The sequence below is a fragment of the Melanotaenia boesemani genome, chromosome 14, assembly GCF_017639745.1.
Source record: "Melanotaenia boesemani isolate fMelBoe1 chromosome 14, fMelBoe1.pri, whole genome shotgun sequence".
Taxonomy (NCBI): domain Eukaryota; kingdom Metazoa; phylum Chordata; class Actinopteri; order Atheriniformes; family Melanotaeniidae; genus Melanotaenia; species Melanotaenia boesemani.
Window position 1 is genome coordinate 31755927 of NC_055695.1, and position 26389 is coordinate 31782315.

The following is a 26389-nucleotide window of genomic DNA, read 5'->3' on the forward strand; positions in this document are numbered from 1 at the left end:
TGGTTTTTAGATGTTTGTTTGCCTGTCGGTTTGCAGGATTACTCAAAAAGCTGCAAACAGATTAGCATGAAAACTCGTCCTCAGGCTTGGTTAGCTTCTGATGACTAACTGGACCCAGAGTTTTCTGAGGGAGGTATGAAGTCTGAGGCTGTTTTCTGTGAATTACTGACATTTTCATTTTATGTCAGGTTGCATTTTGAAATAGTGGCATTTTCTGAAAGCCATGTTTCTGGTTTCAGGGTGCACCACAGCTTTAAAACATCAGTTTCGAAACCCTAAACATTTCCCCTCAAGCCATCTCTGCGGTATGAGCTGATTCTTCTGACTCATCAGAGACACAAGCAGGAATCCTCAGATTGAGAGGAGAGAGAACACCTCCTCCTCCTCCTCCTCCGGTTGGTGGAAGCTGTGAGGAGGAAGTGGGTGATGGCTGCAGGAGGCAAACACCTTGAATGTTTTTACTCCCTTCAAATGACACAAAGCTGAATGTTTGAGAATTTTTAGAAATTGTCTGGAAATCTAACCATTTTTTAATGTTTCACAAATTTGGGTTGTAAACCTTCGAGCCCTGAACTAGCTCACCATTATCACTATTACAACATTTAAAATGGAGATTTTGCTGAAACCGTTCAGAAATCTAACTCAGCCGAGATCTTATTTCATTTTATTTCTTCTTTTTTTCTGCATTAAAAATCCTGTCACTGTCATGCTGCATTAAGTCATTTAGCAGGAGACAAACAGGATAAACACAGTAAACACGAAGCATCAAAGCCCTCAACAGATGTTTTCTCTGGAGAACCAACACAAACAAATGTTTAATCCTGTTCTGCTGCAAAATTCATTAAAACATCCCTCTGAGTCAAGTAAATGGAAGAAATTACCAAATACTTGTCTATGAAGCAATGTGGATGGGGATCCAAGTAAACACATCGTCTTACCGCTTTCCATTGTTTGTTTTGTTGTTTTTTTGCATTGGTACCAGCCCCCCACCCCCTCCCCCTGACGCTCTTTAATCCAGACACTGGAAAAATCAAGCTGTATCGCTCCTCTGAGAATAACAACCAAGATATAATCATACCTGGCTTGGCTCTGAGGTCCTGGCTTTCAGAGTTGGAAGAGAAAGGTAGAGGGAAGAATGAGAGAGAAAGAGTTGTAAATGACAAGGAATTTCAAACCTAGACAGAAACATTTCCAGAAGACGTGAGTCACTTGCAAACACATGCATAAATACAGCTCTAAAACTACAAGGTGCCAAAAGACTGAGGGTCAAAAATGGTAAAAACTGAGGTAATGATTCCCATTTCTTTTCCTTTTCTTTTTCTCGTTATTTAAATAAAGAGAATTAGCAGATATAACATGATAATTATACCATCTAAACCAGCTCTGGATTTCATAATGTAAGTGATGATGAGAACTCAACAGCAGCTGGTGTGTCTCTCCGTCCACAGAGTTGTGGTCATGACTACTAGTAAGCCAGTGGGTTTGGCAGCAGACCTCGTCATGCCACAGTGGGTGTGGAAAGAAGAGGTGCACAAACAGAAGCCATTAAAGTACCTCCAGTGGCGTTTGTCAGGTTCAGGTGCAACCCTGCAAGGTTTGCTGGGGACAGGAGGCCACGACTGATTGATTATCAGGAGGCTGGCAAAGGGATTTGGAGGGTCTGGGCTCCGTTACAGTTAAGGGGCACGTTAGCAAGCAGCCCCTGATCAAGGCTTGTCTGGGCCTATCACGTTACTGAAATTAAACTCCACACAGGGGACGACAGCTGTAGCAGTGCAAGCAAGATCCGTCACAGAGCATACCATTAGTGGTGGTAGCATGTGTAAACAATGGAAGTACCAGGGGGAAAAATACTCTACAGCATCAACATTAAGCTCTAAATCAGCTTCAACAACAAGCGGTGTCAACTTCAAACAGAAGAAGATAAATCACACACAAGTCTGAGCTGCAGAACAAAGCCACCAACCGATTTGTTTGTCCTGTCCTCAGAAATGTGGTTGTAATTTTGGGATATTTTGAAGGAAAATATGTTATATGCTTCCATAAAAACACCAAATAAGCATCATCACGTGATGCTTTCATAGTTTAATGTTGCAGCCAGCAGCTTAAACGTCAGCTGTCCTCGCAGGAAGAGGGAGTTTCCTTCACTGGGAGAGCTAATGAAGTGCCCGATGAGCCTGAGTGATTCAGAAAAAAAACAAACATCCTTTAATTAGGCAAAAAGAAAGTCTAATCTGAGAACACACTCTCCCTCCCAGGAAATAATGACCTGCTTCAGACCTACAGAAAAAAAGATAATGACATGCTTTTGTGTTCAAAAAGGAATCAGTCAGGTTCAAATATACTGATGAATGAATTATTATAAAAACAACTTCAGTAAACTAACTGATGAGCGCTAATCCCTGGAGCACTACTTTAGTTAAAAACATAGGGAGGTGTGCAAGAAGCAGCTGAAAACAACCTGGGCCCAATCGTTCTCCGTTATCTGATGGGTGTCTTGTGTTTGTGGCTTGTCTGTCTGGATCTTGGTTCTTTCTGGATCACCGAGGACATACAGAAGGAAGGAAGCAAAGAGAATTGGGGCAAAAGGAGCAAAGTGATGGAAAGAAGGCGAACCGAAACCTGCTGGCCGCTCTTATCAGCACAACCCACATATGTGTGTGTGATATGGACGCTACCTGGAGCCTACCCACTGATCTGTGATGGTAATCAGTCTGCACTCAGCTCCACGCCAAGCGGCAAGAAGGAGGAGGAGGAGAAGAAAACCCAAAAAGACGTCAAACTGAGACGGTACATCTGGATAGCAATCTTTAAGGAGGATAAAACACAGGACGTAGAAGGAAATGAGGGCGTGGGGTCAGGAGGGCGGACCAACAGCTTACACCACTTCATAATTTTATCTTTTATTTTAAGGTTAAAATAGACTTTGGTAAAATGTGTATTTATCACATTTGACCACTAAGTCCCAAATTACACAAGCAACTACTAAAAGTAGTTGTTGCTGTTTTTTCTGTTGTTTTTGGTGTGTGACTTTAATTCAATTAGATTTTTTTTAAGGGGATTTAATTTTGGAAAAAAAAACTGCAAATATTTAGAATTGGTCAAATTAAATGGACATACAAAAACAAGTAAATAAATAATAAAAATGTAATAAATACATTTATAAAAAATACATTTCCAAAAATGACTAAAAAAAAAGATAAAAACTAAAACGTTGTGTGTTTAAATCTCCTTGTACAACATGTATGGGTGGGTAGTTAAAATGATCCCACCAGCAGCTAACAAGCTCATGTTTTACAGTTCTTATCTCTTGATTTCAGCTGGTCTTTTGCAGAACTTTAGCAGATTTCCTCAGTGTTTCCCCTCTAACGACGGCTGATTTAGCATCATCTTCATCCTGTCTCTTCTCTGAGCTCTCTCCAGCCAGTAAAAGTCATTCTAATTCTAATGACTTATCCCTTGCTATGTCCATTTCTCTCTGGTAATGTCATCTTGGGTTTCTTTGATGAATCAGTCATGGAGCATGTTTAAAAGACTAGTGTGTTGATATCCAGTTGCTAGCTTGTGATGCGATGCCATAAAGCAAAATGCAGCGGTAAAGTGATGCTCCAGGACAGGAGAAAAGGCAGTAAAGTGTATTTTCTCAGAAAGCCGCAGGGCAACAACGGCTTCAGGAATATACAGTACATAGTGAACATTAGTGTGCCATCAAAATGAGTTTGAGTTTAAAAGTCGGAAAGTTATTTAGTGCTCCTTTAACAATATTTAGTTTAGCATAACTGGTTGCATGAAAGAGATAAAAATGCAAATGCCAATGACAATCTGGGACAAACTCACAGATACTGTATGCAGTTTGCAAATATTATCCAGAGATAGCTGGCTAACTTTCTAGCTGCATGTTTAATCAATAAAACAATTCACATAAGAATCTGAGTTCATTTTAAAGATTTACAATCAATTCACACATTTGAAAAACTGGCTTGCTGCACGTCTCTTCCTCCTTCCACACTGATAAAATCTGAGGGGCCGTTCCCACGACGCCAGATTGCAGCAAAACCGCAAAAGTATTTTAGCAAACCACCCATTCATCCCCACGAAGGCAGGGACTGGCCTTCATGAAACTGACCGTACTGTGTGGACAGCGAAGCCACACAACTCAAGGATATATTACGTCAGTATGACGAACACACGCCATTCCCAATCCACCCTTCCTTACGTTTTTTATGCTTTGTAGGCCAGCGTTACTCGAAGAGCTGCTCAACTTCTTCATTAGTCCAAATTAATGTTTCTCTTTTGCCTCGCAGTGAATCCGCAGCCATCTTCTCTTCTCTGCTTCTGACGTGAACTTCCTGCAACACGCAGTGAGCCTTTATCTGTGCATGCATTGTTTTGCTCTAGCTTTGGAGTGTTACTCTTTAGCGCCCCCCACAGCCTGTAGTATGTACTACAGCTGTGTCGTGGGGATGTTGAAGCCTTTCTCCTAGTTTTTGCCACCGTTTTCACACCTGAACCGGCTTTGGTGTCATGTGAACATAGCCTAAATGTTTTTGAGGCAGACTGGGATGTGAACCAGGCTGTTTGGTGTATTAAGGAACTTTTCTTAGTTTTCACAAGCTTTCTTTTCACACAATGGACATGAATACATACCTGGGTTCATTATGTACTGATTTAAGAATCAATTCAAATTCTGACGTTAAGGATCTGAATATAATCAAATCATGTGATATTGTATCAATGTACGGTGGCACTTTAATCATCAGCAAACCGCAGCAGTTGACCATGCTTCCACTAGCAATGCTAACCCAGATTTGTTGACTGCTGATCTTTCTAAACTAGGAAAAAGTTCCACATTCTTACTATAGTTTAAAATGAGTAAATTTCTGTTTGGCTTTGCATAGATGTGGCTTGACATCCTGAACTCAAACACAGTAAACATTGCTAGCTTTGTATATGTGTGTGTTTTGTATGGTTTGTGAAGCCGTATGTGACACTGTGTTCTCATCAGTTGTTTGTGTCTGCTGATCTCCTCATACAGGATCCGATATCTGCAAATTCCAGCTGATAAAACAATCATCTGCTCTGCCTCACCCTGATTCAGAGCCAGGGGCTGCGTTTGATGTTTGCCTTTGGTAAACTGATTAGACAAAGTGGGGAGTTTTGAGATATCACTGTCCCGCTTTGTTTATCACCCCCACAGACCTTCATTTGGGATTGCTCACTTCGTTCCCCTCTGCTGTGACTTGAGAGCAAACGTTCTGCCTGGATGCAAAGCTCATGTTGTGGTGGCTTGTCAGTGGGGTTTTAAAAAGGCCATTTTTGCCTATTACAGAGAGAGCATGTGGAAAAACATTCAAACCTGATCTTTACATCTTCGATTCAAAGCAAAAAGAAGAGAAAAGAACTCTTCGGAGTGAGGTCATTATTTTAGCAGAGCCAAAGTGGCAAAACACCAACACCTTCAGGTTAACAGCCAACACACAATCAGATATTTAGCTTCAAATATCCCAAGGGGCTTAAGGCTTGGAGGAAATATGAGCAGCAAGTCTGTTCTGCACAGGTCGCTGACTCCCTTTCATCTTTTCTCTTGACCCTTAAGATCAGATTGTTAAAAAACAAAAAAACAAAAAACAACTCGTTGTTTTGCTAAAATGGGAAAATTAGACACTTTCTTCTGAAGCACCACAAAGTTGCCTTACTTGACCTGTTGGAGGGTACTGCCGTCCAAATCCGACCCGTCCTTCTCTCTTCAGGGACCCATAGCGGTAAAAGAGAGGGAAGGGGTTTCTGTTACTTTGATTAGGATGGCTGAAAGCTGAGGAAATCGTCACTCTAAATCAGAGAAATGTGAATAACACTGGAAAAGTAAAAGGTGAGCCAGAGTCAAAGCTGATCGCTTTTTAGACTCGAGTCTATGAAATAAAATGCACACTGTTAAAAAAAAATGCTGAATCAAAAGCCAGAAAACAAACGTGCTTAGCAGAGCCCATAAATTTCCCTCAGTGGCCTGGTGGGGCTCAGTGGGCGATGTCGGGGCTACCATTTCAGGAAATACAAGAAATGACTGGTAAGAGGTCCAATTTACTAAAAGATCAAAAAATCAGGATCTTGAGCCAAACTGGAGAAATTGACTGCTGATTTGTCTGCATATTTATTAAAAGACAATATATATATATATATATATATATATATATATATATATATATCAGGGAATAATCTGGAGCTAACCATTTCAGTCAGTTTCTAACCACCTTATGATACTAGCAGCTACGCTAGCAGCACTTTATGCAAAATGCCAGCGTCAACATCTCGTGCAAAACAACACAAGGCTGTGGCCCACTGATGTCCGTACTGTAGGAAAGGTTGCCAAGGCAACGACCAGCTGATTGTGACTCAAGATGAAAAAAAGACTTGAAGTAGGTACAGTAACCTGACCAACAGACCTCAGCATGTTAGGTCAGGCAACACCTGCTCCTCCACCATCACACTCAACACAGGCGTACCGCAGGGCTGTGTGCTGAGCCCATTCCTGTATTCCCTCTTCACCCACGACTGCAGGCCTGTACATGGATCCAACTCCATCATCAAGTTTGCTGACGACACCACGGTGATCGGCCTCATCAGCAACAACGATGAGTCGGCCTACAGGGAGGAGGTTCAGCACCTGGCCACGTGGTGCGCAGACAACCACCTGCTCCTTAACACAAAGAAAACCAAGGAGCTCATCGTGGACTTCAGGAGGGAGAGAGGAGGCACACATGACCCCATCCACATCGACGGGATGGCAGTTGAACGTGTCTCCAGCTTCAAGTTCCTGGGGATCCACATCTCGGAGAACCTGAATTGGACCACCAACACCTCCAGCCTTGTGAAGAAGGCTCACCAGCGCCTCTTCTTCCTGAGGACGCTGAAGAAACACCACCTGTCTTCAGCCATCCTGGTGAACTTTTACCGCTGTGCGATTGAGAGCATCCTGACCAGCTGTGTCACGGTCTGGTATGGGAACTGCTCTGTCGCAGATCGCAAGGCGCTGCAGCGGGTGGTGAAAACTGCCCAACGCATCACAGGGTCTCCACTTCCAGCCCTCGAGGAAGTCCAGAGGAAACGCTGTCTGCGTCGAGCTCGCAGCATCCTCAAAGACTCATCCCACCCTGCACATGGACTGTTTGCACTCCTGCCGTCTGGCAGGCGCTTCAGAAGCCTCAGGACAAAGACCAGCAGGCTGAGGAACAGCTTCTTCCCCAGAGCTGTCTCGCTGCTGAACTCTGCCCCCCACTGACTGACCCCATACCACACTACGTCCCATCACACACCCCCCGACCTGACCGAGTACTATGTACTGAACATTCCACTAGCCTTTCCACTTCACTGTTTATTTAGTTAGACTCCTGTTCATTACTTTGCACTATTTCAATGTCCACTGCACTAGTGACTAAGTTACATAAAGACTTGTAAATATCATCTGTAAACTATGTTCATAGATTCTGCTCGACACTGATGTACATTAATGCACATATCCATCTGTATATTATGCTCATAGTACTTAAATCATCATACTGTGATAATCACTTTTTTTGCTTTTGTACATTGCACATTTGTACATACTGTACAGTCATTTGCACATACTGTATATAACATATATCTTGCACTTGTTGCTTATTGCACTTCTGGTTAGATGCCAAACTGTGTTTCGTTGCATTGTACTTGTACATGTGTAATGACAATAAAGTTGAATCTAATCTAATCTAATCTAAAAAACTGCTGGGTGCAAAAAAGGAAATAGCTTTTGTGATGACATTAGCTCTGCAGGAAACATTTTCATGCTTTTTGCATCCTCTCTGGGCTGATTCCTTTTCAGGTGATTAAAGAAATGAGTCATTTTTACTTAGTCTAAACCACTTCAATTTCCCCGGTGTTTGATTTGTTGCTGTGCTTTATGGGGGGGTGCAGCAGGGTTTGAGATGATGTAAAATATGTCATCATTGCCAAAAGATTCCACTTCCAGTTTACACTGACAGGACCTTGTGTACGAGATTTCACTGTGGCGGCCGTTGTCAAATCTTTGTGGTTTTATGCACACAAAACTCTGTTACCGTGGAAACAACAGGTCTGAACGCGACAAAACTTTTGTGATTTATTGTTACAGCGTTGTAGTGTAAACAGATTAAGTGTTAACACCAGCCAATGACGGCCCATTGATATGAAGATTACAAAAGACTAAATGAAACACAGAAAATCACTTCATATTAACATCACACACACACGTATATTAACATAATCCTTCAGTAGAATTTAGATTTTCAGATAAAAGATGCAGCAGCTTCCCACATGGTGATGTTTCAGATTGAAACTGTCACTCGCTGTGATATGACCAACTTTCTGAAACAATGCTGCTATCTCTCTACTGACATCTCTGATCTGTGAGGAGGGAAAACTAAAAAAAGCACCAGATCTTTTCATCAGTTACTACAGCAACGTTCCAAGAAGCAACGTTTATCTGGATCTGAAGGTGACATCCCTCTTCCAGGGTGTATCAAAACGCAGGATTTATTACCAGCGAAGAAAAAGTCTGGACTTCCCATCCCCGTCAGCTGGTACTCTACATTTATCACAAAATCATTTATGATTTATCATGACCACAGACTTAATGTTAAAATGATGACATCACCTTCCTATCATGAAGGAAAACAATCATACTGCGTATGTACACACTGACTAGCACATTTTTAACCTCTGTGTAAATATCATCTTACACCCGATGATGCATAGAGTCACCACAATGGTATTGTGTTGCACTTTCTAACTCAGCTTTGGGTGTGGGGGTTGGCAAGGAGTCAGCTCCACCTGTGCATTTTCTTCTGCAGATAACAGTTAATCATTTGTGTTTCATACCCTTAAAGAACGGGTTAACTGCTGCAAGCAGGACACGATTCATTGCTCGCACGTCTTTCCTGAAAATATAGACAAGCTATGACTTTCACACATGGATGTGAAAGAGACATGAAGCAGACCTCATGTGCAAGCCATGCATGAGTGTTTTTAAGTGTCTGAAATGGACCATGTGATAACTCTAGTCCATTTTAGCCCAAGCATAGTATGTGACATAGCAGATCTATTCCTATACCTGGTCAAGGCTTAGCTCTTCAGACACTTAGCATGAGTCACGTTGTTCTCCAGGAGCGCCTCAGTGCAGACGGCTAAAGCTCCGCCACAGGCACCTCTTGTGCTGCAGACCGTCATTCAAAACATCCCAATACAGTCTGTTCTGTGGCCCAGACACCACTTCCTCTCCCATCAGCTGAGGTGAGGAGGAGAAAATCTACAGAGTCACACACACTGACCAGGCACCTCTCTGCTGGCTTACAAAACAAGCAGACCAGATGCGTGCCAAAGAAAATACAGGAAGAGGCCAATTACCCAGAGAGAAATCATTTAGCACACTTTCCCTTTCCAATGATAAATATGCATTAAAATGCTAATACGAAGACTGGGCCCAGTACACATTCCCCATGCAACTTCAAGCCAAAGAGTAAAGTTGTTGTTTACAGTCTTAAAGAGTGTCGTCTACACATAAAATCTTCAATCAAAATGGGTCTAGTTCATCTTTTTGCCAAAAGTTAGCATCTCTCACATGAAGCAGAGACATCAAAGCTGTGCAATTAGTCATATTTTTCTTACAAAAACATGAATTTTAGACACACATTACACATAAATTAGCTACTCTGAGGCAGCTGAGACGTTTTATTTTATTTTTTCTACAGTTATCTCAAAGCTATTAACCCAAATAAATATTGGGTTAATATTTAATTAGCTGTTTTTAGCCAAGAAGATCCAGTTAAAATCCAAGCTCTCTTCCAGTAAGGGGTCCTTGTTGCTGTTGATATCCAGTCTTAACTGTTTGGTAACTGAATCTCAGCTAAAAACAGCCACTTCTCGATTCACAGGAGCGAGCTACAGGCAGCTAGAAAATAGCTGTGGTCATTTGGATGGTGTGGTGTAGGTGGTGGTGCTGGTTGCTGACTGATTGCAGGGCTAGCGGTTTTATTTCCCTTCCTCCTACACGCATGTTGCAATACCCTTGGTCAAGTCATCAAATCCTACGTTTCTCCTGATGGCAACTCCGCTGTGAGAGTGTGTGTTTGATTGGGTTAATGAACATTTTAAAGCGGTTTGTGGACCACAGCTCAGGTTGAAAGGTGTTCTGCAGCTGCAAGGCGTTTAGCATTTTCAAAGAGACCGAAAGTGGTTAATGTTTGACATTCAAAACTGTTCAAATGCTTCAGACATTCTGAGGTTTTAAGATTTAAGGAGATTATAGCACAAAATTAACAAGGAGGAGAAAAGGTTTCATGCTGGGTGATGGAACAAGAATGTTAAACATTTATTTAAAATTAATTTTCTTCTGTTGCATAAGTCTTAAAATCTCCAGCCTTGTAAGGTCAGGGGCAGAAACAGTGTGTCCTTCGTCTGTGTCTAAACAGGCGGATCTGTGCCCACATCTCAGGTGAAAATATTAAGGATTAAAGTAGGTAGAGGTACCGAGTGTCCTTCAGACGATCTCATCTAATCATGAGCAGACCTTCAGCAAGACAATAAGCCTCTGCAGGGCCACATCATCTTAGCCAGAGAGATGTTCTGTAGTCAAGGGTGAAGGCAGGGGAGCAGACTGCAGGATTTCTGATGTGTTACCAAAATCTACATCCAATGATGGGATCGGTTGAATATCACACACTCGAAAACTAAATATTTAACTAAATATCATTAAATTAATTCAGACTACACCTTGAAGCTTGATGGGCACCAAAGCAAACGTCTTAATGCTGCCATTAAGTCGATGGAAAAAAACCTGTTAATTAAAGTCCAAGATTCAAAATGAAATTTTCAGTCTTTGTCTGGAAAGGCCTCTCAGCTAGCTGGAGGAAAGCTGTGCAGACAGACCTGCATAGTTACAGGAAGTAAGAGTTTAAACCCAGGCCAGCTCTGGGACACAAACATCTGCAGTGTCACGTTGTGGTCCTGTCCTCCACGCCTCCATCCCCATCAGCTCAGGACATGAAGCCAAACACACACACAGGAGGGGGATTATGTGACACCAAAGAGAAATTTCCCAACAGAGCACTTCTTTCTCAGACTGCAGGTTTACTGGTGGTCCCTAAAGGTTCTAAAAGTAGAATGGAGAACCTCCAGTTATAATCCCGAACCTGGACACCCAGGCGAGGTATCCAGAAAATATCTGCATGTGTGATCCCCACAGAGCTTTTTTTCTTTTTTTTTTTAAGATCTTTCTGCATACTGGATGCACCTTTGACAGAACCTGTTTACAGATGATGGGAGTCTTTCATTTGTGTTTATATGCAGAAAATGTAGGAACCTGATGGCTGATGTAGGACTTCTCAGGAATGATTTCATTTTTCTTAAAGGCCTATACCTGATCAGACTTCGTCTTCAGTTTTCTACATTTTAATCATAATTTAACTGCAACAGTCTTAAAGTTTTGTTTTTATATCATCATCATCCCTTTGAGTTTCTCTTCTTTCTCAGCAGGTATCCCTGATTAAGAGTTAAGTTGCTGGTTGACCCCTCTTTCCTGTCCTCTGCACTCCCAACTGCTTCACGAAGATGGCCGTCCTTCCTGGTCCTGGTTCTGATGGAGGTTTTTCCTTCCTGGTCCTGGTTCTGATGGAGGTTTTTCCTTCCTGGTCCTGGTTCTGATAGAGTTTTTTCTTCCTGGTTCTGATTCTAATGGAGGTTTTTCCTTACTGGTCCTTGTTCTGATGGAGGTTTTTCCTTACTGGTTCTGGTTCTGATGGAGCTTTTTCCTTACTGGTTCTGATTCTAATGGAGGTTTTTCCTTCCTGGTCCTGGTTCTGATGGAGGTTTTTTCTTCCTGGTTCTGGTTCTGATGGAGGTTTTTCCTTACTGGTCCTTGTTCTGATTGGAGGTTTTTCCTTCCTGGTTCTGGTTCTGATGGAGGTTTTTCCTTATTGATTCTGGTTCTGATGGAGGTTTTTCCTTCCTGGTTCTGGTTCTGATGGAGGTTTTTCCTTCCTGGTTCTGGTTCTGATGGAGGTTTTTCCTTACTGGTCCTTGTTCTGATGAAGGTTTTTCCTTACTGGTTCTGGTTCTGATGGAGGTTTTTCCTTATTGGTTCTGGTTCTGATGGAGGTTTTTCCGTACTGGTTCTGGTTCTGATGGAGGTTTTTCCGTACTGGTTCTGGTTCTGATGGAGGTTTTTCCTTATTGGTTCTGGTTCTAATGGAGGTTTTTCCGTACTGGTTCTGGTTCTGATGGAGGTTTTTTCGTACTGGTTCTGGTTCTGATGGAGGTTTTCCTTATTGGTTCTGGTTCTAATGGAGGTTTTTCCGTACTGGTTCTGGTTCTGATGGAGGTTTTTTCGTACTGGTTCTGGTTCTAATGGAGGTTTTTGCATACTGGTTCTGGTTCTGATGAAGGTATTTCCTTCCTGCTCCTTGTTCTGATGGAGGTTTTTCCTTAGTGGTTCTGATGGAGGTTTTTCCTTATTGGTTCTGTTTCTGATGGAGGTTTTTCCTTACTGGTTCTGGTTCTGATGGAGGTTTTCCTTATTGGTTCTGGTTCTAATGGAGGTTTTTGCGTACTGGTTCTGGTTCTGATGAAGGTATTTCCTTCCTGCTCCTTGTTCTGATGGAGGTTTTTCCTTAGTGGTTCTGATGGAGGTTTTTCCTTATTGGTTCTGTTTCTGATGGAGGTTTTTCCTTATTGGTTCTGTTTCTGATGGAGGTTTGTCCTTATTGGTTCTGGTTCTGATGGAGGTTTTTGCGTACTGGTTCTGGTTCTGATGAAGGTATTTCCTTCCTGCTCTTTGTTCTGATGGAGGTTTTTCCTTAGTGGTTCTGATGGAGGTTTTTCCTTATTGGTTCTGTTTCTGATGGAGGTTTGTCCTTATTGGTTCTGGTTCTGATGGAGGTTTTTCCTTACTGGTTCTGGTTCTGATGGAGGTTTTCCTCTCGACTGTCTCGTGCAGCTCAGGATGGAGAATAGAATCAAAGAGAAAATTGGATCTAATCCGCTGATTTCTTTATCCAAGTCATTGTTTTATGAACTGGTTTATATGGACACATTTAGCATAAACTGGACTAATGCATCAGCCACTTGATGGATTTGCTTTAACTGGACTGAAAGTGTCCGGAGATGACTGTTGGTGTTGTAGAAAAAAAGCTGAATTAAATGAAGTTTATTTTTCCTTTATGATAAACTGTATAACGCAGCACACAGCGGAGTTTGTCAGCAGATAAATGTACAGTATTCTGTCAGTACGTAGTAATTACAGGCTTTATAGAAACGCTTCGTCAACACAGTAATTCGCTTGAACACGGCAGATGTAACTCAACTTAACACTTCAGATGTGTTTTCTGCCTTTAGTGATACAAAATACTATCTTTGCTTTTAAATACAGTAACTCAAAGGGCAAATGAAAAAGTGGTAGTAGTTTTGTTTGTTTCATGTTTGCAGCTGGAGTATGCACACAGATCTGGAGACCACAGTGAAAATGCACTGAATACTTGTGGGACATGTTTTAAATATTTACACGTTTTGGGTTTACTTGCTATATTGCATTGCATTTTTATCATTTTATTATTTATTGACTGAATCTTACTGTCAAATCCCTCATAATGAAGAAATTTATCTGTAAAAAGTCTAAAATATGTAATAAGAAGCCTTGTGAAACCCGAGGACTAGTTCACCTTCCTGCTGCAGAACATTTACTCTCGGAGTTTCTGTACATTCGGCCTGAGCAAAGCTTGAGCTGACAGCAGCAGTAAAGCACAAGTTCATACACGCTGCTTCACACGCTGTGGTGACAGTTAAAAATCTGGATGCAGCGCTCTTAGAAAGCCGCGGGCCCATGATTCATGTTCAAACTATGGCTAATAGTTAGCAGTCACCATGAGATCTGTTGCAAAACACCTGAAGACAAGGTGTGGTTTCACTTCTGAGGTTAGCCTCATAAGGACTGGATCAGGAGATGCGCTGGCAGTCTGAACTAAACACATCAATCCTGGTTGAAGAACACCAGACAATCAAATGACTTATGACTGTCGTCTGTTTCACACTCTAAAAATGATGTATTACGTTGATTTGATATCTTAAGGGCTATGATATATTAGTTCTGGGATTTGTAGAGTGAATCGTGCAGTTTTGGTTTAATATTTCCATATTTTACTTTAACCTTCACTGGTTTTTACTAGAGAGCTGTGAGTCTGTAGGTACGAGTGACTCACTTTTACAGGAGTGTTGTCTGGTCCATCTGAAGCATGTCCTTTCAGGTTGATGATGTGCACCTCCTGAGGCAGGCTGGCAGTGCCTCTGCTTGCACATCCCGACATGATGGTGAAGCTCTGCAGGAAGGCTTGCACTGGGTGTCCTGTCCCCACTGGCAGCAGCTCACATGGGCTGCGAGACAAAGGCCCTGCAGGGTTTAAAAAACAAAAATGTTTAATGTGAGTCATTTCAGCAAGACATGCAGGCTTCATTCATCACACACGGCCTGAAGAGAAAGCTGCAGCAGAATTCTGTAAAGACTAGAAAATGTGTCCAAAGAAGAAAGAAAAACAGGTTTTATGCAAAGAAGGACCAGGATGCTTTTTTCCCCCTTCGCGTTGCATGTTTGTTAGAGAGAAAATGGACTCCAGGAAAGCTCTCATGACAACATCAATCTGTTTTTATTACGGCTTTTCACTGACATCCTAAAAACTTTCATTCTGGGTCATCTGGACGTCCATGAAACATCCAGAGATGTGATCTGAGCTAAATTCTGCTCAGTGGGTTGTTTTTAATTCTAAACAACTATGGAGTTAGGTCAGTGAAGCAGAGCAGTACTCAGCAGGGTGTGAAAACACTGCAGCCTGGCTTGTTTGCTGTTTATTAATGTTTTGTCAACTGTACATTATTTAGCTGTGATGGACATTCAAGTCATCTGTAGGAAATACTTGCCGTGAGATGACGCAGCTTCCTGTGCGTCAGTCATCTGCTTTCAGGTGGTTAACAAATGTCACCACAAATTGAGAGAGTCCTACTTTGTAAATTTACTTTTACCATCTGTATGACCCACTTAAATACATTCAGGGTCTATTTTTTTCCACAGAGGTTGGAGTGAGGCAACATGCAGCCCTTTGCTATTAAGAAGTCAGGTATGCTATCACGAAGCATGTGGTCAGGTTTCCTTTTTTGCAGAATGTATTACTAACAGAACTTTGTAGAAATAACACACAGATTAACAGTGACCAAGCCTTTTCTCATCTCATCATTCTCTCAAGTCTTGGCTTTCAGGACAAAAAATATTGTTATTGAAACAAACACACAACAGAAACTATTTCCATGTTTCCACTTTTTCCTCATTTCCAGTTATTCCTGCTACTATTTACCTGCTATCCTCACTAAACCAACTCCAGCTCAGCTGCTTTGTGGCGCCACCGTGCATCAGAAACGTCTTCTTGGCTTTATTCCAGCCATAGAGGAGCATTATTTTTCTTCTTTTCACACACACATAGAACTTTCTGCTCACTGGTTGATCTTTGGCTGCTCCTGATTGGACATCACCGTCAACTTAAGTTTGACATCCTCATTTCCAGGTCTAATTAGTGGGATCTTAGCAACACAGTAGTGATAGTGATCTTTTTATGATGAAAATGTGAGGAATAATCATATCATGGATCATTGTGGATTTTCCAGATAGTCTCTGAATAAACATTACATTTTGCAGCTGGGTTTTAAACCTCCTGGGCGGGATATAAATACCTGGAAAACGTCCATAGATCACTTAAAGGGTAACTATCCATCACTGTTTACCCCACAGTTACACGCTACCCTTCCTGAAACACCGTCGATCTAGAGATCTAGAGGAGTTCTAAGGATTAAAAAGTCAGGTATACCATCCAGATGCATGTGGTTAGTTCTTCGTTTTGTTTTTTTTTCCCTTCTTTGACCTTGCATTTGAACCTACAGCCTGGTGCCAGTGGCTCACATTTCCAAAGCATCACATTAAACAGAAAAAGGCTGCGAACAGCACTGTGATGGAGCATGTGGAAATGATTAAAGTCTGAGTGAAAGACGGATAGATAGTGATGGTAAACTGACTCCTTGGCAGTGGGGTACAGCTGCGAGGGGGAGATTTTTAGGCCTGCGCACCAAGGTGGAGCGAAGGCCTACTGAAATGCAAGCATTTATTATTTTTATTTCGCACAATGAATTGCATTTTTGGGGGCCTGAACATGCTCGAAAACTCACCAAACTTTTCCAACCCCCCCCCCCCCCCCCATTGGAATGTGAAAAATTTAATAATTTGGGGTGCTCGGGACTGTTCAGGCAAAACTGAACGAGAGCGCCACCTATTTGTGATGCCCCTCCACTATCAATCTTCATGAAACTTTGTACACATGTTCTACATAGTAGGGCGAACAAAAAAATAAAATTATGTCATTTGTCTAAATACAACAGGAAGTCGGCCATTTTGGTGTTTTACTGACCTCGCATTTGAACGAAATCCTCCTAGAGATTATTGTACTGACACCAAAGTGGCTCAGGATGTTCAGAAGTCATTGGATTATGAATAGGCCACGCCCCCTGGCGACAGGAAGTCATGTTTTTTACTGAAAGACCCACGTCTCTGACGTTTTGGACACAACCGGGGTCAAACTGGTTCAGACAGCTGAAAACAAGTTGGTGATGATATCACGTGAAAACTGTTGCTCTACGCTGCAAGGCGAGACCATGGCGCCATGGCGAACTTTGATGAGACGCCATGATATCATAAATCAATATAAGTCCCTCAATTTTGATCCAATCACCATCCAACTCACAGGGATTAATCATGGTCTGGTCCCGAACAGACCCATATGACCACTTCCGGTCTAGCCCTAAGTCCCGCCGACTTTCAACAGGAAGTGCTTTTTTTCAGATGCCGGGGTCCTTCTCCTCAGGCATGAACCCCAGACACTTTAAAGTGCTTCATAACAGGTCAAATCCTTTCATGATACCACAATAAAAATCTCAAGTTCCTTCGCCAATCGTAACCATGGCGAATATTGGTCCAACGGCATCAAACAGGAAGTACTTGTAACTCACCTGTTGTACCATCAATCTCCACCAAACTTGCCAGGAAGGATCCTAGTCAGATGTGGAATTGAGCCAAATTGACTTGTGCTGGAATAGTTGCATAGTGGCTCTATAGCGCCCCCTACAATATTATAACTGACCAGCCCCGCCCACTACATGAACCGATATGCATGAAATTCCCCACATTGATTTACCATGCCAGGATGTACAAAATGTCCTATAGGACCTATAGGCTAATTTCAACAGGAAGTCGGCCATTTTGAAAAAAAGTGTCATTTTTAGGGTAATTTTTGCCATATTCTTGGCATTGCATTTGAACGAACTCCTCCTACAGATTTTATCCTATTCACCTCAAAATCATTCTGAAGCTTCCAGAAGCATGTGTGATCAAAAGTTATCAAAAACTTTCTCAAAGGAAAAACAGCATGGCAGGGGCGTGGCCTCAAACTTTGATATCTCGCCATGAGAGACAAAATTGATTTAACTTACATATAAAACAACATATCGGAACCAAAATGGCCACATATGATGCCATTTCCATGCTGACCACATCTACATGTCCAGATGTTGTCAACGCCATAGCCCCGCCCACTGGAAACAGGAAGTACCACATTTTTTACCACTGAAAACCATAAAAACCTACTCAAACTCATCAATGTCATCCTTGATGAACTCATGATTCACAATATAACAAACGTCTTACACCATCATGATTAAAATGGCTGCCTGTGAGATTTCAGTCCTTCACCATCAAACAGGAAGTGCCTATAACTCTGGACTCGGTTGACCAAAGGACGGGATATTTGGCAGTTTTCCTCAAAGTCCCAACCTGAACATGTTAGTACATGAAAGAAAACACTATAACGCCACCTAGTGGCCATGTTGATATCGGCGGATCTTAAAACCATGCTTTTGTTTGGATTTATTTCACACAGCTGCATGGTACATGGTGTGTTGCCTGACTCACTGCTGTCTATCACTCTGGTCCCTGTTATTAAGGACAAAGCTGGGCGAGTGGGTAGTTCAGACAACTACAGGCCTATTGCCCTGGCTAGTATTTTGTCCAAAGTGTTGGAAAAGATTCTGTTAAGTAGGATCCAAGAGCTAATTAATACCTCAGATAACCAATTTGGATTTAAAACTAAACATGGTACTGACTTATGTATCTTTGCTTTGAAAGAAATTGTGAGAAAATATAGGAGTCAGAACTCTACTGTGCTTATGTGTTTTATTGATGCGTCCAAAGCGTTTGATCGTGTCAATCATAAGAAGCTGTTTATTAAAATGAGTCAGCGAGGTGTCCCTCAGTACATACTGAGAATACTGGCTTATTGGTACACTCACCAGGTTATGCAGGTGAGTTGGGGGAGTAACCGGTCAGCTCCATTCGGGGTTAGTAATGGAGTGAAGCAGGGAGGGATTTTATCTCCTGGTCTCTTCAACCTGTTTATGGATGAACTGTCACAGAGACTAAATGCATGTAAAACTGGCTGTAGTATTGGCCTGACTCTTGTAAATCATTTAATGTATGCAGATGATCTTGTTGTATTCAGTCCTGGTAGTGCTGGTCTCCAAGACCTTCTCAACATCTGCTCTGAGTATGGCATGGAACATGATATCATTTATAATGCCAGTAAGAGTGTTATTATGATCAGTAGAACAAAAGATGATAAAGGGTTGACATTTCCCCAGTTTACATTATGTGGGAATACTCTGTCTGTTTGTAACAAATGTAAATATCTAGGTCATGTTATTACTGATGATCTGACTGATGATGCGGACATCTATAGACAGTGTCGCCTGATGTATGCACAGGCTAACATGCTCATCCGGAGGTTTGGTCCATGTACAGATGAGGTGAAAAAGACATTGTTTAAAGCTTACTGTACACCTTTATACACTTCACATCTGTGGTCAAATTATAAAAGAGCAAGCATGCGCAAATTGAATGTGGCGTATAATGATTGTCTCAGACTTTTATTGAAGAAACCGAGATGGGAGAGTGCAAGTCAGTTGTTTGTGTCATCAGGGCTTAAAACCTTTCAGGCAGTTTTAAGGAAATTGATGTATACATTTATTTGTCGTGTCAATGACTGTTGTAATTCTATCATAATGTGCCTGACTAATATTAGACTCAGTGTTACACGCTACCAGTCTCAGTTATGGAGACACTGGTATAGATGTCTTCTGTAGGGTGTGTGGTGTACATTTATCAAGGCCTGCCCTAAGTAAGTTTTTTTTTTTTTTTTTTTCTTGTATTTTATTGTATTTTTGTTTTGTGTTGTGTGTTGTTTTGGACTACGAGTCTGTAATAAAGTTTGATGATGATGATGATGACACAGTTGGTCAAAACATGGTCATGAACACCTATGATGTAATTATTGGGCCCATTGCTGTACCAGGTGATCCTCATAGGGAGACAATGACCACCCATGGCAGAAAAGCTGGGAACGAGTGAGCATACGGCTGTGAGCGAGATTGAGCATGCTGGGGTAGGGAGGTTAGAGGCTGATGGGGTCTTCATCGCTATTTAATTCTGTTTGTTTTTTTTTTCTCAGAATACAACTATTGTTTTGTCTTTCCGTGCAGTCCAATAAGACCATATTAAATCAGCATAAAGCCAGAGATCATGTATGGCACAGCTCTCCTCCGCTTGTTGTGAGAAAAACACAGATGCTTTATTGTTTCCATATTTGTTTCCTGAGACAAATCCCGAGCCGTTGACATTCCCAATCTGATCTCTGCAACGTCTCTCCAAACACAGACTGAGGCTTATTTAGAGCATGGCAAAATCTAGCTGTAAGATAAAAACACAAGGCCTAATGGCAAAAACCTGTGGTGCATCAGTATGTTAACCCCCACCCCTCCAGCATATTCCCTCCCCGACCATGTCATCACTTCTCCCTCCCACCAACACGTCTGAGGGCTCTTCAGCTCACTTTTTCCCCTCACACATGGTGAATAACAAACAACCACCAGGCAAACAAAGAAAAACAGACCTTTTTTCTGGGAGACTTCCAGAAGATTACAACATCTGATGAGCACCAATCTGATTTTCTAATTCTTTTAAAATATTATAGATCAGAGGAGTATAGAGGTGGGAGAAAAAATTTCTGTTTATACTATTACCATCAGTCTAAATCCAAAGCACAGAGGATATAAAAGCTGCATCTGTGCCTGTGTCTGCTGTCACCTTATCTGTCTGCCTCTGTCTTCTCTTCTCTCCAGCCATTTTCTTCCTCTACAGTCATCAATGAAGTGGGACAAGCTGCTGCTAGCAATGTTTATCTGGCCAGACCAAACACCCACAGAGTTTCAGTGAAGAGTCGTCGTACCACTGATGGATATGTTGGTCTCTATTCTACATCTCACAGAGGCGGCTGGACAGTAATAGTCGTAAATACTCAAAGGTTGAAATGTCAAATGTACAATCCGAAACCACAGAAATGATCGTAATTCTCTCTGGTCCTCCATTTTCCAGCTGATCAGTCTCATATGTTATTTTGTGGTGCTGCTGCATTTGTATAGCAGCCCAGGAGCAGGATTCCCTGCAGAGTGAGCGACTGTGCACCAAGTTTAAATCCCATAAACTTGAGAGCCTAGCACCAGTGATTGACATGCACCTTAACTTACTTCTTTTTCTCCCAATTACCCCAGTTAAGCGTTTATTTGCTCAGTTATGGCCATTTGGAGGATTAGTATCAAATATGCAGTCTGTGATTCTAAGAGAAACAGTGGACGTGAGTCGTAAGGCCGCATGCAAGAACTATTTATTTTCTTTTCAAAGATATCAATTATAACATTTTATTTTTCTACATGGACTAAATGAATATGGGCTCGACTGGGATGGTTTCAGAGCTAAGAAGGAAGCGACAGGGAGAGACTGTGCAAATACTTAGGCTTGATTTAAACAGCATCAGGTCCAGGCAGTGATGTCAGCCGACACTTCTCACAGTCCTCTTTGGCAGCATGCTTCTGTACTATAACCTCCACCGTGATTTAAACAATCTCTTTCAGATGTTTTCTTCAAATCCAGAAGATAAACCTTCCAGATTATCATTCTATGAAAAGTCCTGCTAATGTTCAGAGACTGCAGCCAGAGACGATGCTGTAATAATCCGGTAATGCTCTGAAATATGCGTTTGTACTTTCACTTAATGCATTCATGCGAGTACAAACACCTGCCTGCAAACCCACGTAATGTCATCACACATCAGCCAGACTGTTTCTAAGCTTAATCCTCTCATGAGAAGAGGGCAACAAATAAAGGAAAAATATCAGAAGTATTGGAAAAATCAAATGTCAGATAAGTCTAAAAAAAATGTCAGCGTTCCTTCAATAAACCCCAGTGGGATATCTTCAGATACGTTTCTTTAGCCAAACAACCTAAAGATGAAACTTTCACCAAATACATCATTTAATAACCAGACAAAACTTGTATGCTTTGTATGAGCAGACATCATACTATTAAAGAGTTTATTTAGTTGCTTCTATTGTCATCAGTGTCTCAGGAACGGTGTGTAAAGCCTGGTACACATACCAATTTTTTTAATCTTATGAGATTTTTTATCTGGTGGAGACCTCACATGTGAAGATAAATAAAATCAGTTTTGATCGTACTGTGTGTGGTGTGCTCCGAAAATGTAATCACGGAACAGCACACACATAACGATGCTGTCCAGCAACTCATCTAGAGTCTAGTCCTCTGAGCCGGACAAACGTTGAAACGTAGAAGAACCATAGCAACAACCGGCAAAAGACGAAGAAGAAGAAACATAGTAACAACCGGAAAACACAACACACAGCATGGAAGAGTTTATACAGGACGAGGGAATGATGGTGGTCTTGGAACTATTGTTAACAGAAAAAGCCAGAACTGAAAAAAAAAAAAAAAAAATAACAAGACAGGAGACGGCGTGAACAAGGACTTTATTTACTTCCTTGTTCTCCAGCCAGCTCGCTCTCTGATTGGTTACGATCCATGCCACGTCACCACCCACGCAATCACAATCGTCGGCGTTCTTCAGAAATTAGCACTGAAATATTAAACATCTTCAATGTTCCCAATCGTCGGCTACAACCCGTTTAGGAGCGGCTTATCGGGACAAATCGGCTCGTAACACATCACAGACCAAATGAGGATTGGACAGGAAAATCTCACGATGATCGGGCGTTTGCCGTCCGAGGTCGGGAAGAGGCAAAATCTGGACAAAAACAGTCCAAATATCGTTATGTGTACCAGGCTCAACTCTGTGGGGTAAACTGTAATGGATTGTTTACCCTTTAAGTGATCTACAGACGTTTTCCAGACATTTAAATTCCATCCAGGAGGTTTACAATCCAGACACTAAATCTAAAGTTTAGAGATTCCATATGATAAATCCACAATGATCCATGATAACAGCTTCATTTGTCACATTTCCATCATAAAAACATCACCATCACTACTATGTTGCTAAGAAACCTCTATTTAGACCTGGACATGATGATGAAGCCACTTCCTGTCAGACTTTCTACCAATCAGAGAGCTTAGATTGACGGTAATGTCCAATCAGGAGCAGCCAAAGATCAACAAGCGGAAAGTTCCAACTCCAGCTGAGCTGGAGTTGGTTTAGTGAGGATAGCAGGTAAATAGTAGCAGGAAGAACTGGAAATGAGGAAAAAGTGGAAACATGGAAATAGTTTCTGTTGTGTGTTTGTTTCAAAGCCAATATTTTTTTGTCCTGAAAGCCAAGACTTGAGAGAACGATGAGATGAGAAAAGACTTGGTCACTGTTGATTTGTGTGTTATTTCTACAAAGTTCTGTTAGTAATAAATTCTGCTTTCTTCTTCTGGTCGACCTTTATGCTGCTACATCTATTCATACATTCATTTTACATCATTTTAGCCTCATAATCTGACAGCTGAAGCTGAGGCTGGAAACATCATGACTGATGCTGACTGGGATTAAAAGGGTTCAGCTTCTATATGAATGTTTTCATAACAAAACAAGTGGACTAATTAATAGCAAAAATGGTATGGAGTTGTAAGTGTTAAAGGATTAGTAAAAGTCAAACTTTTTATCACAACAGTCCTCTACCATACAAGAAATACATGCTCGTTTCCAGTAAATGCTCTTTGTTGTTGTCTACAGTGTGGCGCTGAGCCAAGACAAGGGTGCAGGAAGTGATGTCAGACTATGTGCCAGTTAGGGACAAATCTGATATTCCCACAAAGCCATTTCCGTAGACAAACAAACAGAGCCTTCACCCTGTGTGAATACACACACATGCCTCGTTCCCAGTATTCCTGAAGCTCTTGTGATTGTGTATCCATAGATGTAAAAGAAGGTCTGAAGCTAAACTTCACAACATTTTCTGAATATAAAAACAATGAGGCAGAGGAAGACAATAAAGCAGCTGAGATATTTTTGAATAAACGTTTATCCAGCGATGCAAAGATAATGCAGCAAATACACAAGCAGCACAGAGGGGGCTTCCATCTTTTCTACCTAAAGCCAATTGTGGCGGTTCCCATATGAAGAATGGGATTAAATGAATCCTCTGCTCTCTTTCCTTTGTTGCTGCAGGACACAATTCCCATGGATCATGAACCACGAAACCAGTTTAAAGGACGTAATATTCTACCCACTTGTGTTTTCTTAAGGGGCTTTGGACTTAAAAACCACTAGCACGGCAGTGTTGACGTTAGCACAGCCCACTCACCCCCGAACTTAGAGCCACTACTACAGGAAGTGAGTAAAGCCTTTCATAAGGGTAGTGTAAGTTCACTTTACCGGCCTGCCTATGAAAAAGGATTTATCTCTGGACTGTAAAACTGGAGGCATAAGAGAAGGAAGCTGGAAGGGGATGAAGAGAGGAGGGCAGGGGGTGAAAGAAGTCATAAACTTCCCCCATCAAAGTGTGAAATGTGAAGTCAGATATCCAACAAATCTGTATGTAACTCAATAACACTCTTTATTTGTTGAGTTGGCACATAATTGAAAAAACAGCTTATGAACAGTATTTTGTGTGGATTATATCGACTGTCTGAGGAAGTAGAATGGAATCCAGACCAAGATTAATTCAGTTCGTAAGGCTGTTAGCAGGTGTTCACACAGTAAATTACAACCCTGAGAATGGCTTTAACAGTAAGGACATTTAACTCAAAACAAAGTGCATCTTTTAATTACTAAAGCTTTATAACAATATATTTGCTGCTCCAGCACTTTGATATAAAACAGCTTCTCTGACGTCCATCAATACAAACTTTGTCCTCAATCTGGAAACCCATCGTTTATACTTCAAATGAGTGGGCGACATCATTTTCCCTTTTCCTTTTCATATAATGCCATTATTTCATCACAGTTTTCATCAATACTGATACTTTTTGCCCATTAACCCTTGAAACTTCAAGACATTTTTTGCTTTTTTGGTCCACCTGTTTATTAATGTAAAAAGGCATAAAAAAGCTGATCTCTTAATCTCAGTCAGCATGCAGATGTGAGGTTTTTAGGAGAGCCTCAGTTGTCAGATTATGAGGATAAAATGATGTAAAATGTTTTTTTTACTTTGTAGAAATAACACACAGACCAACAGTGACCAAACCTTTTCTCATCTCATCGTTCTCTCAAGTCTTGGCTTTCAGGAGAAAAAATATTGTTATTGAAACAAACACACAACAGAAACTATTTCCATGTTTCCACTTTTTCCTCATTTCCAGTTATTCCTGCTACTATTTACCTGCTATCCTCACTAAACCAACTCCACCTCAGCTGCTTTGTGGCGCCACCGTGCATCAGAAACGTCTTCTTGGCTTTATTCCAGCCATAGAGGAGCATTATTTTTCTTCTTTTCACACACAGACATTCACCAAGACGAAATAGGAATAAAATCCAGCTCATTGGTTGGCCAGACGGACCAAGTTTACGTCTTTAGTCCACACCTGATTGTGAATGAGCACCATACGGACCCGAAGAGAACCAAAGCACCAGTGTGAATGCTCCCACATTCTCAGGTAAAACAAGTAGCTGGGAGACAGTCAGATGTCACCTGTAGGGGTACTGACTACGCCAACAACAGCAAGACGTGGATGGAGATAACTACGTCGTACAACCAAAGACCTGGTTCTGAAAAGTTCTGTGGAGAAGGATGGATTCGGAGTCAAGATCTACACGCTGTGGACACTAAAATGCTATTCTTGGTCAATCTACTGCAGTGATTTTCTCTTATTAATGAAAATGTGTTAACACCCAGTCATGCATGGGAAAAAAAAATATTAAAAGTGGTACAATTTACGAAAATATTTTTATATATAATTTTAGTTCTTACCACCCAGCATTACAAGCCGCCATGCACACCTTCAGATGGCGACATTTATATTGCACACACCTCAATGCAGCTTGTATTAAAACATTGTTGGACCATAAATAGTTACCAAAAAGCTTCCTCCACTGGAAATACTGTCCTATTCCAACAGCTTATGCATATTCATAAGTAGATATTCGTTAAAATTTAACAATAATTATTTATGTATTAGAATATAAGCTGTCTAATGCTGGGCTCACACCAAACGATTTTCATGGTCGCAGACTAAAACGGAAGTCTTTAGGAAATCTTAGGAGTTTACTGGAGTCACAGCGCTCCCGTCATCTCGGTCGTCAGGTGTGAGCTGGTAATCTGGCTGTTTAACGTCAATCTTTCTCCAGTCTTGGATCTGCGACAATTTCTAACATGTTAGATATTATCGCAAGCCACAGTGACGAAACACGATCAACAACCAACAGATGAGCTCTGACAAAGGCAGAAACAGGAATCCCGACATTCAGACCACCGGCAAAAAAGGACGGGGAAAAAAAAAAAAAAAAGACGAACAAGAAGCGGTGATGAAACTAGATGTGAGCTGATAGTCTTTCAGAGTCTTGTGCAAATCTTTTAAAAGTCTTCTGGTGTAAGCCCAGCCTAAGAGTATTCAGTCCATTAATGTGACTTTACATTGAATCTATGACATCGACATCAGGCTTAGCATGTTTCAGGGCTTTTTATTCTTTTACACCACAGGTAACAACACACTCTGCAGTATGAATATGAGGCTGAGTGGACCATCCCCGATTATTTGACATCATGCAAAAAAATCTAAATATCTAAACGTGCAAGCTTCACAGTTTAGTAATATCACAATGTATAAATGTTGTCAAATAGCTTGGTGCTGGTATTGATAATGGAAGTAAGTTTGTTAGTCCAGGACTTAACTTAAACAGCATTAAATAACTTTATTTAAACAAATGAAGAAAGAGAAGCAACGGTGACTCGGGTTATT

The 26389-nt window shown here is 41.3% G+C and overlaps 1 protein-coding gene across 2 annotated transcripts in view; it reads right to left on the reverse strand.

The window, feature by feature from the left end:
* The window catches only part of tgfbr3 (transforming growth factor, beta receptor III), an 89570-nt gene that overhangs the window by 46412 nt on the left and 16769 nt on the right, over positions 1 to 26389 (reverse strand). For both annotated transcript variants that reach the window (XM_042005599.1, XM_042005598.1), the window contains exon 3: positions 14259 to 14446. In XM_042005599.1, the coding sequence (XP_041861533.1) occupies positions 14259 to 14446 (188 nt within the window). The remainder of the gene's footprint in view (positions 1 to 14258; positions 14447 to 26389) is intronic.